This window comes from Coregonus clupeaformis, chromosome 17, assembly GCF_020615455.1.
Source record: "Coregonus clupeaformis isolate EN_2021a chromosome 17, ASM2061545v1, whole genome shotgun sequence".
NCBI lineage: Eukaryota > Metazoa > Chordata > Actinopteri > Salmoniformes > Salmonidae > Coregonus > Coregonus clupeaformis.
In genome coordinates, this window is record NC_059208.1 from 8914996 (window position 1) to 8931649 (window position 16654).

Consider the following 16654-nt stretch of genomic DNA (forward strand, 5'->3'; position numbering starts at 1 on the left):
GCTAGAACACGGGATTGATGATTGACTTCAAGGTGTCTCTATTTACATTTTAACTAATCATGTGTCGATCGATATCGTTATTCGATAACGAAAAGCGCCCATGTATAAATGTTGTGAACCCATCCCTTGTGGTGCATGGTACTATAGTCTACCTTTCAATTCGTCTCACAATTCAAACTCGTTTTAATGATACATTGCCTCCCCCTGGTGGTGACAGATGTATATGCATGGACACAGTGAGAGATTACATTAAATTCGTCCTCTCTCTCCATCATCACTGAATGCCACTGAACCGGTCACTTTCATTAATAGTGTGTGGCTCGGATCCACACCAGTCATATTTCTCACATCAAGAAGATTACTGTAAAACAATGTCTCTCTCATCCCACTAGATGTCGCTCTGGTTCTGTTACACATTTGCAGAGGCCTAAACTGGATCGAGGCTTGTTTGAATTAAATAGATAGAGTTTATATTTTTTGTGCATGAAACCTAAAGACACACACATATACAAATCATAATGAAGACAACATCAACAGAAGAACATAATGAAAAACCATTTTGTTAGCTATATATGCTAGTGATCTTTTAGCCTTAAAAAAAAAGAAGACAACAATGAAAAATAAGAAGCCTTAGGCTATAGAAAGCAACATAAGCACAGTCAGGGGCCCTCCATAACAGAAAAGCCTGACTGATTATTATGGAGAGAAGCGAGCTGTGCCAGTGGGCTCGATTCGAGGAGAAGATCCTAGCCGTGGGTGTCCACTCCACTCCGGTTCCCAGTGCGCGCTGCCGGTGCTGCGGCTCTAATCCACCGTGTGAGTGGGTATTTTTCTGCCTCCAAGGAGCTAATCTTGCCAGGGCTTCTAGCTCGTCCAAAAGGATGTGGTGGGTGGCATCATCTTTCATCTCAACCGTCAACTTCGAAGCTTCCACATATTTAAATGTTTTAATGGTTTCGACATAGGCCCACTCAGCCCACAGATGCTTCGTTGAATTGGAAATCTCCTGTGTGAAACGAAATAATGCTCAAGAAGAAGTAGGCTATTTCAAAGATTTATGATTCAGATTTTTTTGCTGTTATCTTTATTGGCAAGGAACAAAATAACTCTGAAAAGGCGCTCATCTGGGGCCACACAAGGGCCCTTAGCCCTCGTTGTTATTTTATGTTTATTAAAATGTAATCGCTTTCACTCTCCACTACCATATACTGACAAACTGTGTTCTACAGCCTGTAGACATAGGCTGTTTCATATAGGCAAAATCGTACAAGTTGAATCTCTTTTGTTCAATAAATTGTAGATGTTAGTCAATGTGTCCAAATTGTAACATATAGCCCACATAGCCTATAGTGTGACCAGCCAAATTATCTGTGAGAGAAAGGCTTTTGAAATAGGAGGATCTTTTGAAATAGGAGGATAGCAAGAGAATGCAACGCAGCCTACTTATATTTCTACACATAGATACTGAGTTAAAGTAACCATATTAGGCTACAGCACAAACAAAGGCAAAAGTAATAGGCTACCCATTGTTTCCACGCGCGCTCTATTTTCCTCTCAAAGCAGTGCGCGGGATTAATCCATAGACATTAAAACCAGGGTTAATCCCACCCACTCTGCTCGCCCCCACATCGCACCATCGAGCGCTGTGCTCAGCCTCCTCCTCTTCCTCTACCCCTTCCTCCTTCTCCTGCTGTGTGTGGCGAGAAAACGATAGATATAAAAGCAGTCTGCCTAAAACCGCATGTCGACCTAGCGCAGACTATTAAATTTCGACAAATTCTACCGTTCTGGATATGTGATGGATTATAACGGTTTGTTCCCTGAAGAGCAGGTTCAAATGCATAATCAAGGTAGAGAAGAGACGCGGATAAACAAGGGGTAGAGGTAGCAGGCGAGCGGAGAGCACTTGCAGAAGACAAAGGTAACTGTGCTACGAACTATGTGATGAATTAACAGCCGAGAAGAACAGCTGGGAGTTTGCAGGAAGCATAGTTTGAAAAAAAAACTCGAGAGATTGGCTTTTGAAATATGAACAGAGCGACATGCTTTCTCTGCCTCCTCTCTCTGTGGAATCTACAAATGAGCTCTCCGCGATCGGGAAGCATAAAACCCCTAAAATGACGATGCCCTGAAATAGTAATGACAGTCAGTCGTTAGGAGAAGCTAAACCGTAACCGTTAGAGACTGATGTGCTATTCGTGGATAGAGGCAGAAAACTAAGGACAAATGAGAGATTCGTTTAAAAACACATTACCAGGAAATTATGATGGTTTGACAGGCTATAGCTTAGATGTTTGAAGGGACATGTATTTGATTCTTTGCGTTCAAGTCAGACGTCGAACTCAAGCCACGAACGCTGGCACTCTGAACTCTATGACGAAACGCGCAAACCACTGTAGTGATTGAGTGGCTTTTCCCACATTCTTCTCATGCTAAGTGTGTATACTTGAAGACTTCACATGTTGATGGAAGAGACTGACATAGATCTACATACGCTATAGTTTCGACGAAAGCAATCGACCGCTCGACTGTCCATTCATCTCAGCAACTCAGCACAGAGTGTTCTACTAAGCTTCTTTCAGCACCAGGGACAGCTACCAAAATGACACGGCTGCGCAAGAAAGCTTTCATTGCACTTTTCTTATTCACCCTCTTCATTTTCGGGACCATGATGGGCCTCAGAACACTGAAACCCAGCGATGGCTTCTCAGACCTGGCCCCGGGGATGGGAGAATTTGTGGGGGAAAGAGGAGGCGACCGGCGACGGCCAGTTTCAAACGACATGGTAGTTTCCCCTGGTCAGTCCCATCTAGCCAGCGACACCAAAGTCGTCTTCACAAAATCCGACCGTGACTACAGTATATTCTACGACGTACAAATCTTCTATTACCTATGGTACGGCACCCCACAGATGGACGGTAAATATATTCACTGGGACCATGTTCTAGTACCGCACTGGGACCCTAAGATCGCCGCCAGCCACGCCAAAGGAAGACACACTCCTCCCGAGGACATAGCGTCGAGTTTCTACCCGGAGCTAGGACCATACAGTTCCAGAGACCCCACCGTGCTGGAGTCACACATGTCGCAGATTGAAGCGGCTGCAGCAGGTAAGGGATTTCGGCACCACTTACCCCTCAAAACTGAAATATTATCATCAAATGGTGTCCTGGACATGATACTGTACCTCTCAAATATTGAAGTATTGAAGTAGCTTCACTTAAACTCCCCAATTCAATCTGCACCAATGTTGTGCACCTCATACTTTTGAGCTTTCATAGGAAGGGGGATGTGTTATAGACCTACCCTCATGTCAATAGTCATACCAAAGACTGTACTCACTAACTGTTTCCTCCCCAGGGGTTCTGGTTCTGTCATGGTACCCACCTGGCATTGCAGACAACCATGGTGAGCCATGTGAAGACCTGGTGCCTGCTGTCATGGACGCTGCCTACAGACACAGCATCAAGGTAACTGGTGAGAGAACCGGTATGTTTTTACACTTTCTGGTGGTTTACTGAATTAATAAATGTCTGGCTACAGGGTTGGGGTCGATTCCATTCCAATTCAGTCAATTTGAATTTCAGTTTTCTTCCAGAATGGACTGAATTCAAAAGGAATTGGCCTCAACCCTGGCTGGCTAGGTGGCAGTGATGATTGGTTGGTAGGTGCTTAAGGATTTATGTTATTCACTCAGATTCTAAACTTGAGATTCAGAAAACAGACCTACGTCTTGTGTAACAGCATGTCACAAGAGACTATGTTAACTCTGACCTTTGTTGTAGTAGTCTAAGTGAGTATCAGTCATGGCCTTTGAAATATTCATGTTAGAAAAACAGCCAATGTGTATGTCATAACTTCACTGTGTTCCCTCAAAGACAAACGCAATGCATTTCGTTTTTAGAGGGTGAAGTGTGTGATATTGGTTTTGGAATGTATTTTCTATGCCTAAAACCATCTGTTCTAGCCCATTTTCTTCCTCCATCTCCTATATTATTGATGTAGTCAGAGAAAACAAATTTCTTCAAAAACCTCTGAAGGTCCTCTGAAGGCAGACTTATTTTTCTTCAGGATTTTAAAACCAAAGGAAGACCGTTTCGAATTGACTTGGAGGAGTGACTCAGGGAATATGGTTCAAGGCAGCATTGGCCCCAGAGGCATAACTGGGACTGACCATGCAGCCTGAGGCCTGTGTGCATGGCACGAGAGGGTCTCTCTCTCTCTCTCTCACACACACGCACGCACGCACACACGCACGCACGCACGCACACACACACACACACACACACACACACACACACACACACACACACACACACACACACACACACAAACACACACACACACACACACACACACACAGCATAAACCCATAGCATGCTGAAGGTGCCTTTGACAGAACAGTGCGAGGCAAGCTACAGCAAGCTTAGTCCAGAGTTAGTTAAATAAAGCCCAAGGTTCTTCCTTCCATCCGCTTTCATATTTAGAATATGGCAGGCTTACATTAGCAGAAGACAGTGCAGACCTTTATTTCCAACAGTGTGTGTAGTGTGGAATTGAATGAATAATGAGAAGTACTGTAGGTCTGTTTGGGACTTACACAACAGTAACAGTTTGTATCTCTGTATGACTAACCTGAGGGCTAACACTGCAATGTTCTGTTCCAACCAGTGTTCTAGAATCACTGCCACACAGGAAATATAGGTTGAGGTAGAGGGACAGAGAGATTTCTTTCCTTGCATAATTCATCAGTGTATCAGTGCCGACCTATGTCTTTTCTACTCATATAGCCTTTAATATGCGCGCTCACATGTTCCATTCACTGACTTTGTTTACTTGATCAACACATTAAATCATGAATAAGAATTTACAGAGCCTAATGTGTAAACATTAAACTGCCTCAGGCTTAGTTGATTATTACTTCTCACAATAAAAACACAATGATAAAACAAACATCTGTGTTAAATATTTAGATGTTTCTATCACGATCAACGTCCCAAGTTTACAGTCAGCGTAGCTACACCTAAGGGCAGAATGCAAATAGGAGAATCTGTTCCCACTACCCTACACGACGTGTGAACAAACAAACTGAAAAACCGCTTCTCATCCCCTGTACACACACACACACACACACACACACACACACACACACACACACACACACACACACACACGTTTTTTCAGATGAGGAAAGGGACAGATTGAACAGCACATTGCCGCTCGGCCTCTCTGATTTCAAAACCAGCGAAGACACAAACTGACAGCCCAGCGAGCGAGTGAGCCCGGTCGCTGCCGTGCCAAACACTGTGTTGCCATGGAAACTGTTTATGAAGGAGAGCCAGAGAGAGGGTGTGGGTGTTCTTTCCTTTCTATCTAGCCCGCCACGCTCTGTCATGGCTCAACGATTCTATCAGCGGTTGTCGGTGAGCTGAAGTAGACCTTTTGCTATACAGCAGCTGAGGTAAACTTCCTAGTCGTCAGGCAGTTTAACCCTGGTCCCAAATCTGTTTGTGCTGTCTCGACAATGACAGTAGGTGTTGGCTATACAGCACAAACAGATCTGGAATCAGTCTAACCCTGGGGTGAGAGAGGGCAGCCATCACTCAACTGTATGTCAGCCCTGCTGTCACAGTCCCATTCATGTCATTTGGATCATACACAGTCATCTGTGTCACACAGCAATCACAGTCATCTGAATGCTGAGAGACTCCCTGTTGATCCTTCAAGGTGTGGTGTGTGGAATGTGGATCAGATCCAGGTCTCCCTGGAAAAAATAGTTTTTAAACCTCAAGGGATTTCATCCTGGTTGGATGTACAGTGGGGGAAAAAAGTATTTAGTCAGCCACCAATTGTGCAAGTTCTCCCACTTAAAAAGATGAGAGAGGCCTGTAATTTTCATCATAGGTACACGTCAACTATGACAGACAAAATGAGAAAGAAAATTCCAGAAAATTACATTGTAGGATTTCTAATGAATTTATTTGCAAATTATGGTGGAAAATAAGTATTAGGTCAATAACAAAAGTTTCTCAATACTTTGTTATATACCCTTTGTTGGCAATGACACAGGTCAAACATTTTCTGTAAGTCTTCACAAGGTTTTCACACACTGTTGCTGGTATTTTGGCCCATTCCTCCATGCAGATCTCCTATAGAGCAGTGATGTTTTGGGGCTGTCTCTGGGCAACACAGACTTTCAACTCCCTCCAAAGATTTTCTATGGGGTTGAGATCTGGAGACTGGCTAGGCCACTCCAGGACCTTGAAATGCTTCTTACGAAGCCACTCCTTCATTGCCCGGGCGGTGTGTTTGGGATCATTGTCATGCTGAAAGACCCAGCCACGTTTCATCTTCAATGCCCTTGCTGATGGAAGGAGGTTTTCACTCAAAATCTCACGATACATGGCCCCATTCATTCTTTCCTTTACACCAGGGTTCTTCAATTCCGGTCCTGGAGGGCCGAAACACTTCTGTTTTTTATTTCTACCTGGTAGTTAATTGCACTCACCTGGTGTCCCAGGTCTGAATTAGCCCCTGATTAGAAGGACAGGATGAAAAACAGAGGTGTTTCGGCCCTCCAGGACCGGAATTGAAGAACCCTGCTTTACACGGATCAGTCGTCCTGGTCCCTTTGCAGAAAAACAGCCCCAAAGCATGATGTTTCCATCCCCATGCTTCACAGTAGGTATGGTGTTCTTTGGATGCAACTCAGCATTCTTTGTCCTCCAAACACGACGAGTTGAGTTTTTACCAAAAAGTTATATTTTGGTTTCATCTGACCATATGACATTCTCCCAATCCTCTTCTGGATCATCCAAATGCACTCTAGCAAACTTCAGACGGGCCTGGACATGTACTGGCTTAAGCAGGTGTCACGCCCTGACTCTGAGGACTCTTATTTGTTGAGTCAGGGTGTGATTTTCCTTGTTGTGTTTGTTCATTGTTGTAGAATCTAGTATGTCTAGATCTATGTTGGCCGGTGTGGTTCTCAATCAGAGGCAGCTGTCGCTCGTTGTCTCTGATTGGGGACCATACTTAGGCAGCCTATTGGCACTAGTGGGTTGTGGGATCTTGTTACGTGTTAAGGTATGTTGTGTTTGTCTACCTTGGACTTCACGTATCGTTTGTTTATTGTTTTGTCGTTGTGTTTATTCGTTAATAAACATGAATGCATATCACGCTGCGCCTTGGTCCTTCTCGTTCGTCAACGATCGTGACAGCAGGGGGACACGTCTAGTACTGCAGGATTTGAGTCCCTGGCGGCGTAGTGTGTTACTGATGGTAGGCTTTGTTACTTTGGTCCCAGCTCTCTGCAGGTCATTCACTAGGTCCCCCCGTGTGGTTCTGGGATTTTTGCTCACCGTTCTTGTGATCATTTTGACCCCACGGGGTGAGATCTTGCGTGGAGCCCCAGATCGAGGGAGATTATCAGTGGTCTTGTATGTCTTCCATTTCCTAATAATTGCTCCCACAGTTGATTTCTTCAAACCAAGCTGCTTACCTATTGCAGATTCAGTCTTCCCAGCCTGGTGCAGGTCTACAATTTTGTTTCTGGTGTACTTTGACAGCTCTTTGGTCTTGGCCATAGTGGAGTTTGGAGTGTGACTGTTTGAGGTTGTGGACAGGTGTCTTTTATACTGATAACAAGTTCAAACAGGTGCCATTAATACAGGTAACGAGTGGAGGACAGAGGAGCCTCTTAAAGAAGTTACAGGTCTGTGAGAGCCAGAAATCTTGCTTGTTTGTAGGTGACCAAATACTTATTTTCCACCATAATTTGCAAATAAATTCATTAACAATCCTACAATGTGATTTTCTGGATTTTTTTTCTCAATTTGTCTGTCATAGTTGACGTGTACCTATGATGAAAATTACAGGCCTCTCTCATCTTTTTAAGTGGGAGAACTTGCACAATTGGTGGCTGACTAAATACTTTTTTCCCCCACTGTATATACCTTATATGTATGCCATCTACTGTATCTCCAAGTAAGGACATGGTGTGCTTCATTGAAAGGTTGGCAGGCATTGTCTCTCAGTTGCAGCAAAGACAGTCACAGAGAGAAAAAGGCCTTAGATAATACTTTAAGGTAGAGAGTATTATTTGCCTTAAAGTAGAGAGTAAAGGAAAAAATTAATGGGGCCATGTATCGTGAGATTTTGAGTGAAAACCTCCTTCCATCAGCAAGGGCATTGAAGATGAAACGTGGCTGGGTCTTTCAGCATGACAATGATCCCAAACACACCGCCCGGGCAACGAAGGAGTGGCTTCGTAAGAAGCATTTCAAGGTCCTGGAGTGGCCTAGCCAGTCTCCAGATCTCAACCCCATAGAAAATCTTTGGAGGGAGTTGAAAGTCTGTGTTGCCCAGCGACAGCCCCAAAACATCACTGCTCTATAGGAGATCTGCATGGAGGAATGGGCCAAAATACCAGCAACAGTGTGTGAAAACCTTGTGAAGACTTACAGAAAATGTTTGACCTGTGTCATTGCCAACAAAGGGTATATAACAAAGTATTGAGAAACTTTTGTTATTGACCTAATACTTATTTTCCACCATAATTTGCAAATAAAGAGAGAGCAGTATCGTGGTTATTATCTATCTCCAGCAGATAAAGTTCACTGCAGGACCACTGGAAGGAATATAACTCCAAATCACTTTTCTTTTTTTAAAGGAGGATCACTTGAGACATGACAGAGAGGGTGAGGTCCTGAGTTTGGATATTGGATATGACCGCTGGAAGCTAGGAGTCGCTACTTCAGCGGTCCGCTCTTCCTCATCCTCCTCCCAGTCTTGTTTTTCAGTTTTCATTAAACAAAAACTCACTCCACATCCAGCTCCTCTCTCTAAATGTAGCTCCTGCCCTGTGCTATTCCATTGCCTTATGTCCTTACTCTCGGGATACAAGCGCTCTCTCTCACACTCACACACACACACCCACATCGACACACACACACGCACGCGCACACACACACACACACCCTATGAGGCCCTGGAGTCAGAGAAGGATTTGTAGATGATCTGCCAGCTATAGGCAACCTCTGATTGGCTGATCCCAGCCCGGAGGCCTCTGACACACACACTAGTCTGACAGGATCAATTTCATCCGTTCGATTAGTCCCCAAAATAACTGTTATTCTGGAAGGACACTGGGGTCCATGACATTTGATTAAACACATATTGCACATTAATTCCCTGAGGAACAGGTTCTACACTCTTAGAAAAAAGAGTTGAACCCATAGGAGAACCCTTTCTGGTTCCAGGTGGGACCCTTTTTGGTTCCAGGTAGAACTCTTTTTGGTTCCATGTAGAACCTTCTCCTACATGGAACTCAAAAGGGTTCTACCTGGAACCAAAAAGGTTTCTTCAAAGGGTTCTCCTATGGGGACAGCCGAAGAACCCTTTTAGGTCCTAGATAGCACTTTTTTTTCTAAGAGTGTACTATTTACTGATGGATATGCCAGTTGGAGGGTAAATGGCGAAACGCATTGGTTTGGAACAATAATCCGAATCACTTTATTCGCCAAGTACGTGTACAAATACCCAGAATTTGACTCAGTGAATAGGTGCTGCCAGCAATAGACATTGTACAAACAGAATACAGACACATAGTCAACATACAGAATATACTGTATAATACACTCTTTAAAAAAAGGTTCTATCTAGAACCTAAAAGGGTTCTTTGGCTGTCCCCATAGGAGAACCCTTTGAAGAACCCTTTTGGGTTCCATGTAGAACCCTTTCCACAGAGGGTTCTACATGGAACCAAAAAGGGCTCTACCTGGAACCAAAAATAGTTATCCTATGGGGACAGCCGAAGAACCCCTTTGGAACCCTTTTTTCAAACAGTGTATAAATACAGTAAATTCTGTTCATGTACCTTTGTTGGAAAGAATGGTATTGACAGTATTTATTATTTCTCTATGCCAGTGCATTGAACAGTCAAACAGATGGTGCTCACCACACCTTACCAATTGAATTCTGAAGGCATTGCCTTACTGCATTTCAATACAACAATCAAATGGCAATGTGCTGATATACTAATGAATGTGAACATTGCTTTTCATTACTTCTTCATTTACAGGACAGTATTTACATTCAATTGGTATAATAATGCTTCAAAGACCTTGAAAATGTGTATTGCATACAGTATTGTCCTCTTTATTAAGGGTTTATTATGATCAGTCTCCCTACTCTGTTCACACAGGTGGCGTTTCACATCCAGCCGTACAAGGGACGGACTGACCTCAGCATGCATGATAACATCAAATACATCATTGACAAGTAGGTTGACCTTCCACTGTCCTATACATCAACATGTCCTCTTATCTCTCTTTCTTTCTTCTCTCTCTCAAACTACATCATTGACAATTCACATATCTCTCCAATCCTCTTCTCTCTAGATCATTTATTTTTTACATTTTTTGTCATTTTGCAGATGCTCTTATCCAGAGCGACTTACAGTAGTGAGTGCATACATATGTATACTTTTCTTTCATACTGGTCCCCCGTGGGAATTGGGTTGTGAGTACCCACAACCCTGCAAGTGCCATGCTCTACCAACTGAGCAACACATTGACAAGTAGGTTGGACTTCCGACTGTTCTGTACATCCACTTCCTCTAGCCAGCCACTCCACTTCTCCTCTAATCTCTTCTCCTTTCCTCTCTCCACTCCCCTCCCTCTATCTCCACTCTCACTCCCCACTTCTCTCTTCCTTTCTCTCTCTCTGCCTCACTCTCGCTCTCAAACTCGCACTCGCACTCATACAGATTTAGATTTTCTTATCACTTACTTTAAGCCAAAGGTCAGAGCTCTGCTTTCCATGTCAATGTCCAGTGACTGGAGGTCTAGGGATCTGGAGAAATCGGAGCCTTCTTCAGGTCTGAAGGAGGTAGAGAGAATGAAACCGCAAGTAGTGGTGAAAGTGATTGTATCACTTTCACTTTCACTTTTAGAGTATTACTCTGAGGGCTTGAGACAATTGATAGTGCCACTAAAAGATTAGTACCTGTGGGAAAATTTATAAAAAGAGTTGGAAGAGACCAGTAGTAGCCTGCATGTCCCAGATCTGTTTGTGCAGTCTTGTCAACTCCTATGGTCATTATCTGTTTGTGCAGTCTTGTCAACTCCTATGGTCATTGTCATGCCAAACATATTTAGAACAACGACTATACATACAGTGGGGAAAAAATGTATTTAGTCAGCCACCAATTGTGCAAGTTCTCCCACTTAAAAAGATGAGAGAGGCCTGTAATTTTCATCATAGGTACACGTCAACTATGACCGACAAAATGAGAAAAATAATTCCAGAAAATCACATTGTAGGATTTTTAATGAATTTATTTGCAAATTATGGTGGAAAATTAGTATTTGGTCAATAACAAAAGTTTCTCAATACTTTGTTATACACCCTTTGTTGGCAATGACACAGGACAAACGTTTTCTGTAAGTCTTCACAAGGTTTTCACACACTGTTGCTGGTATTTTGGCCCATTCCTCCATGCAGATCTCCTCTAGAGCAGTGATGTTTTGGGGCTGTCGCTGGGCAACACGGACTTTCAACTCCCTCCAAAGATTTTCTATGGGGTTGAGATCTGGAGACTGGCTAGGCCACTCCAGGACCTTGAAATGCTTCTTACGAAGCCACTCCTTTGTTGCCCGGGCGGTGTGTTTGGGATCATTGTCATGCTGAAAGACCCAGCCACGTTTCATCTTAAATGCCCTTGCTGATGGAAGGAGGTTTTCACCCAAAATCTCACGATACATGGCCCCATTCATTCTTTCCTTTACACGGATCAGTCGTCCTGGTCCCTATGCAGAAAAACAGCCCCAAAGCATGATGTTTCCACCCCCATGCTTCACAGTATGTATGGTGTTCTTTGGATGCAACTCAGCATTCTTTGTCCTCCAAACACGACGAGTTGAGTTTTTACCAAAAAGTTATATTTTGGTTTCATCTGACCATATGACATTCTCCCAATTCTCTTCTGGATCATCCAAATGCACTCTTACAAACTTCAGACGGGCCTGGACATGTACTGGCTTAAGCAGGGGGACACGTCTGGCACTGCAGGATTTGAGTCCCTGGTGGCGTGGTGTGTTACTGATGGTAGGCTTTGTTACTTTGGTCCCAGCTCTCTGCAGGTCATTCACTAGGTCCCCCCGTGTGGTTCTGGGATTTTTGCTCACCGCTCTTGTGATCATTTTGACCCCACGGGGTGAGATCTTGCGTGGAGCCCCAGATCGAGGGAGATTATCAGTGGTCTTGTATGTCTTCCATTTCCTAATAATTGCTCCCACAGTTGATTTCTTCAAACCAAGCTGCTTACCTATTGCAGATTCAGTCTTCCCAGCCTGGTGCAGGTCTACAATTTTGTTTCTGGTGTCCTTTGACAGCTCTTTGGTCTTGGCCATAGTGGAGTTTGGAGTGTGACTGTTTGAGGTTGTGGACAGGTGTCTTTTATACTGATAACAAGTTCAAACAGGTGCCATTAATACAGGTAATGAGTGGAGGACAGAGGAGCCTCTTAAAGAAGAAGTTACAGGTCTGTGAGAGCCAGAAATCTTGCTTGTTTGTAGGTGACCAAATACGTATTTGCAAATAAATTCATTATAAATCCTACAATGTGATTTCCTGGATTTTCTTTTCTCAATTTGTCTGTCATAGTTGACGTGTACCTATGATGAAAATGACAGGCCTCTCTCATCTTTTTAAGTGGGAGAACTTGCATAATTGGTGGCTGACTAAATACTTTTTTCCCCCACTGTATATGTAGGATCTTCATTTGAGCCAGTTTGCTACAGCAGGAAAATAATTAATTGATGTGAATTATTATGTGGATTAAAATTAATGGACATTATTGTAGGGGTTGATACACTTTTCGTAAGGGAAAATCAAGTCTGAAATTTCAAAGTGGAAATTACAAACTTCAGAAGCCTTTTTAACCCTCAAATATACTACAAGTTTAATATTTCCTGCATTGCAGGAAAGTTCTCCTGCTGCAGGGTGATCAAATTAAGATCTTACATCTGTAGGAGTCGGTTACAGTGCACCAACAGATCGGGACCAGGCTAGACCAGTAGAGGACATAAATACGAATATGTGATGTTTTATATAATGAGGCATGATAGTGATCAACATTGTCCCAACTTTGAGACACCCTCTGTGGTAGGGCGGTAGGGTTAGCGTATCGTAGTCAAGCTAACTGAACAGTGATGATCGTGATTGAGGACAAGCCTAGTGTACCTTGACTTGTATTTATTATGTTTCCAGGGCGAGATGTTTCTGCCAACTTCTGCACAAGCAACTGTGCTAGCCATCTGCCTGAAAATAAACCAGAGAGAGAATGAGAGTGGGAGATAGAGAGAGGGGGTACATTTATAAATGCTGATCTCTCCATCTCCATTCACACATTCCAAACGTGCTCTTGAAAATAATAGCAGCATTTTCTGTAGACATCTGGCACTTCACTCAATTGAGAACCATTGTGTTGGCAGAACCTCCTGCTTTGTAACAAGTGTAAAAATATAAATAAAAAAACACTTTTATATAATAATCTCTGACTGTAAAATCGAATCACCCAGGTGGGTGATACACATTGGGAGTGGAAGATTGGCTACCTATGGAGTCATTATATGTTTTTCTTCTTGCTTGTTCACTTCTCTATAAAAAAAAAAGTGTGATTTGTATGTATACTGCAATTCAGCTTCTAGCTGCATATGTAAACATGAACTAAAGTAAACAAAATCTTTACCTCATAGGTACGGGAACCATGGCGCCTTCTACCGCTTCAGGTCGACCAAGGGGCGGATCCTTCCTCTGTTCTACGTCTACGACTCCTACCTGACCCCACCTGAGGCCTGGGCCGAACTGCTCCACCCCACCGGCGCCCACACCCTCCGTGGCACGCCCTACGACGGCGTCTTCCTTGCCCTGGTCGTAGAAGAACGCCACAAACACGAGATCCTGGCCGGTGGCTTCGACGGCATGTATACATACTTCGCCTCCAACGGCTTCTCCTTCGGCTCTTCTCACCAGAACTGGAAGGCGGTCAAGGACTTCTGTGACGGGAACAACCTGCTCTTTGTGCCCAGCGCTGGGCCGGGATACGTCGACACAGCAGTGAGGCCGTGGAACAACCACAACACGAGGAACAGGGTCAACGGACGCTATTACGAGACCAGCCTGCAGGCTGCGCTATCGGTGCGGCCGGAGATCGTGACCATCACGTCGTTCAATGAGTGGCATGAGGGGACACAGATTGAGAAGGCGGTGCCCAGGAAGACGGTGACGCGACTGTATCTGGACTACCAGCCCCACCGGTCAGATCTATACCTGGAACTCACCAGGAAGTGGGCCGAACACTTCAACAAGGAGAAAGACAAGTGGCTCATGTAGAGGACAGGACTCCTGATTGGACTGAGTCTATGGGAATAATACCTTTTGGGTGTGACTAGAGCAAGTAAAACTGAGGAGCTTTTCCCACTACTGAGCTGAGCCGAACCGAGCCAAACATTTACATTACATTTTAGTCATTTAGCAGACGCTCTTATCCAGAGCGACTTACAGTTAGTGAGTGCATACATTATTATTTTTCATACCCCCGTGGGAATCGAACCCGCAACCCTGGCGTTGCAAACGCCATGCTCTACCAACTGAGCTACATCCATGCCGGCCATTCCCTCCCCTACCCTAGACGACGCTGGGCCAATTGTGCGCCGCCCCATGGGTCTCCCGGTCACGGCCGGCTACGACAGAGCCTGGATTCGAACCAGGATCTCTAGTGGCACAGCCTTAGACCACTGCGCCACTCGGGAGGTTAACCAAGCTGTACTGAGCTGGCCTGGTTAGTGGTTACACATCCACCATAGTTGCTGGAACCTGCTGAAAATAACAATTTGGAAAGAAAATAGCACAGCCAGCACAGTTTGGTTCAGCATGGTAGTGTGAAAAGTGGCCTCACTACTGAGTATTCCGGGTCGTTGTGAATATAAACCGTATTTATTTTGAGAGTGAAGCAAAAATGTGTACATTTGGCCCCATACTCCAGCATTTTGGATTTGAGATCAAATGTTTAATATGAGGCGACAGTACAGCATGTCACCTTTTATTTTAGGGTATTTTCATACATATCTTGTTCTATTCTATTCATACATAGAATGCCGCAGCCCGTCTGGTGTTCAACCTTCCCAAGTTCTCTCACGTCACCCCGCTCCTCCGCACACTCCACTGGCTTCCAGTTGAAGCTCGCATCTGCTACAAGACCATGGTGCTTGCCTACGGAGCTGTGAGGGGAACGGCACCTCCGTACCTTCAGGCTCTGATCAGTCCCTACACCCAAACGAGGGCATTGCGTTCATCCACCTCTGGCCTGCTGGCCCCCCTACCTCTGCGGAAGCACAGTTCCCGCTCAGCCCAGTCAAAACTGTTCGCTGCTCTGGCACCCCGATGGTGGAACAAGCTCCCTCACGACGCCAGGACAGCGGAGTCACTCACCACCTTCCGGAGACACTTGAAACCCCACCTCTTTAAGGAATACCTGGGATAGGATAAAGTAATCCTTCTACCCCCCCTTACCCCACCCCCAAAAAATATATTGTAAAGTGGTTATCCCACTGGCTATAAGATGAATGCACCAATTTGTAAGTCGCTCTGGATAAGAGCGTCTGCTAAATGACGTAAATGTAAATGTAATATCTGTTTAACCGTTCAGAAATGAAAAACTTAATGGATCTAGCCCCCCCATTCGAATACGTTTTTTTTATTCTCATAAGTATTTGGACAAATTAACATATAGCGTATTAAAGTATTCAAAAGTTTAGTATTTGGTCCTATATTCATAGCACGCAATGACTACATCAAGCTTGTGACTCTACAAACTTGTTGGATGTTTTGGTTGTGTTACAGATTATGTTTTGCCCAATTGGAACTGAATGGTGAATAATGTACTGGAGTCACTTTTATTGTAAATAAGAATAGAAGACATTTCTGAACACTTCTACATTCATGTGGATGCTGTCATGATTATGGATAATAATGAATGTATCCAGAATAATGATGAGTGAGAAAGTTAGAGGAAAAAAGATCATACCCACCCCAAAAATGCTAACCTCCCCTGTTATTTGTAATGGTGAGAGTGTAGCAAAAAAATTTTTTTTTGGGGGGGGGGTATAAACCTTTGACTACTTTAATACACTATAAGTGAATTTGTCCAAATACTTATAAGAATATTCTTTTTCAAACGGGGGGACTACATACACAAATGTGCTTTCCTTTCGGGGGCGGCAGGTAGCGGCAGGTAGCTTAGTGGTTAAGAGCGCTGTGCCAGTAACCGAAAGGTCACTGGTTCTAATCCCCGAGCAGACTAGGTGAAAAAATCTGTCTGTGCCCTTGAGCAAGGCACTTAACCCTAATTGCTCCTGTAAATCGCTCTGGATAAGAGCGTCTGCTAAATGATGTAATTTAGTAAACTGTCAAACAGACATGTATGAAAATGCCCTCAAATAAAAGGTGACGTTCTGTAGTCGCCTCATATAAAACATTTGATCTCAAATCCAAAATGCTGGAGTATAGAGCCAAATGTCCACATTTTATCTTCACTATCCAAATAAATTCGAGGAGTGTATGCTTTTGACTGGAGCAAATGGGACTGATG

At 43.9% G+C, this 16654-nt stretch overlaps 1 protein-coding gene across 1 annotated transcript; it reads left to right on the forward strand.

Moving 5' to 3' along the window:
- Positions 1 to 1679: 1679 nt before the first annotated feature.
- LOC121585614 (glycoprotein endo-alpha-1,2-mannosidase-like protein) lies at positions 1680 to 14569 on the forward strand. Its single transcript, XM_041901938.1, has 4 exons — positions 1680 to 3110; positions 3361 to 3470; positions 10205 to 10281; positions 13761 to 14569. The coding sequence occupies exons 1-4, from the start codon at positions 2603 to 2605 to the stop codon at positions 14395 to 14397; spliced, it is 1332 nt and encodes a 443-aa protein (XP_041757872.1). The 5' UTR covers positions 1680 to 2602; the 3' UTR covers positions 14398 to 14569.
- The last annotated feature ends 2085 nt before the right edge of the window (positions 14570 to 16654 follow it).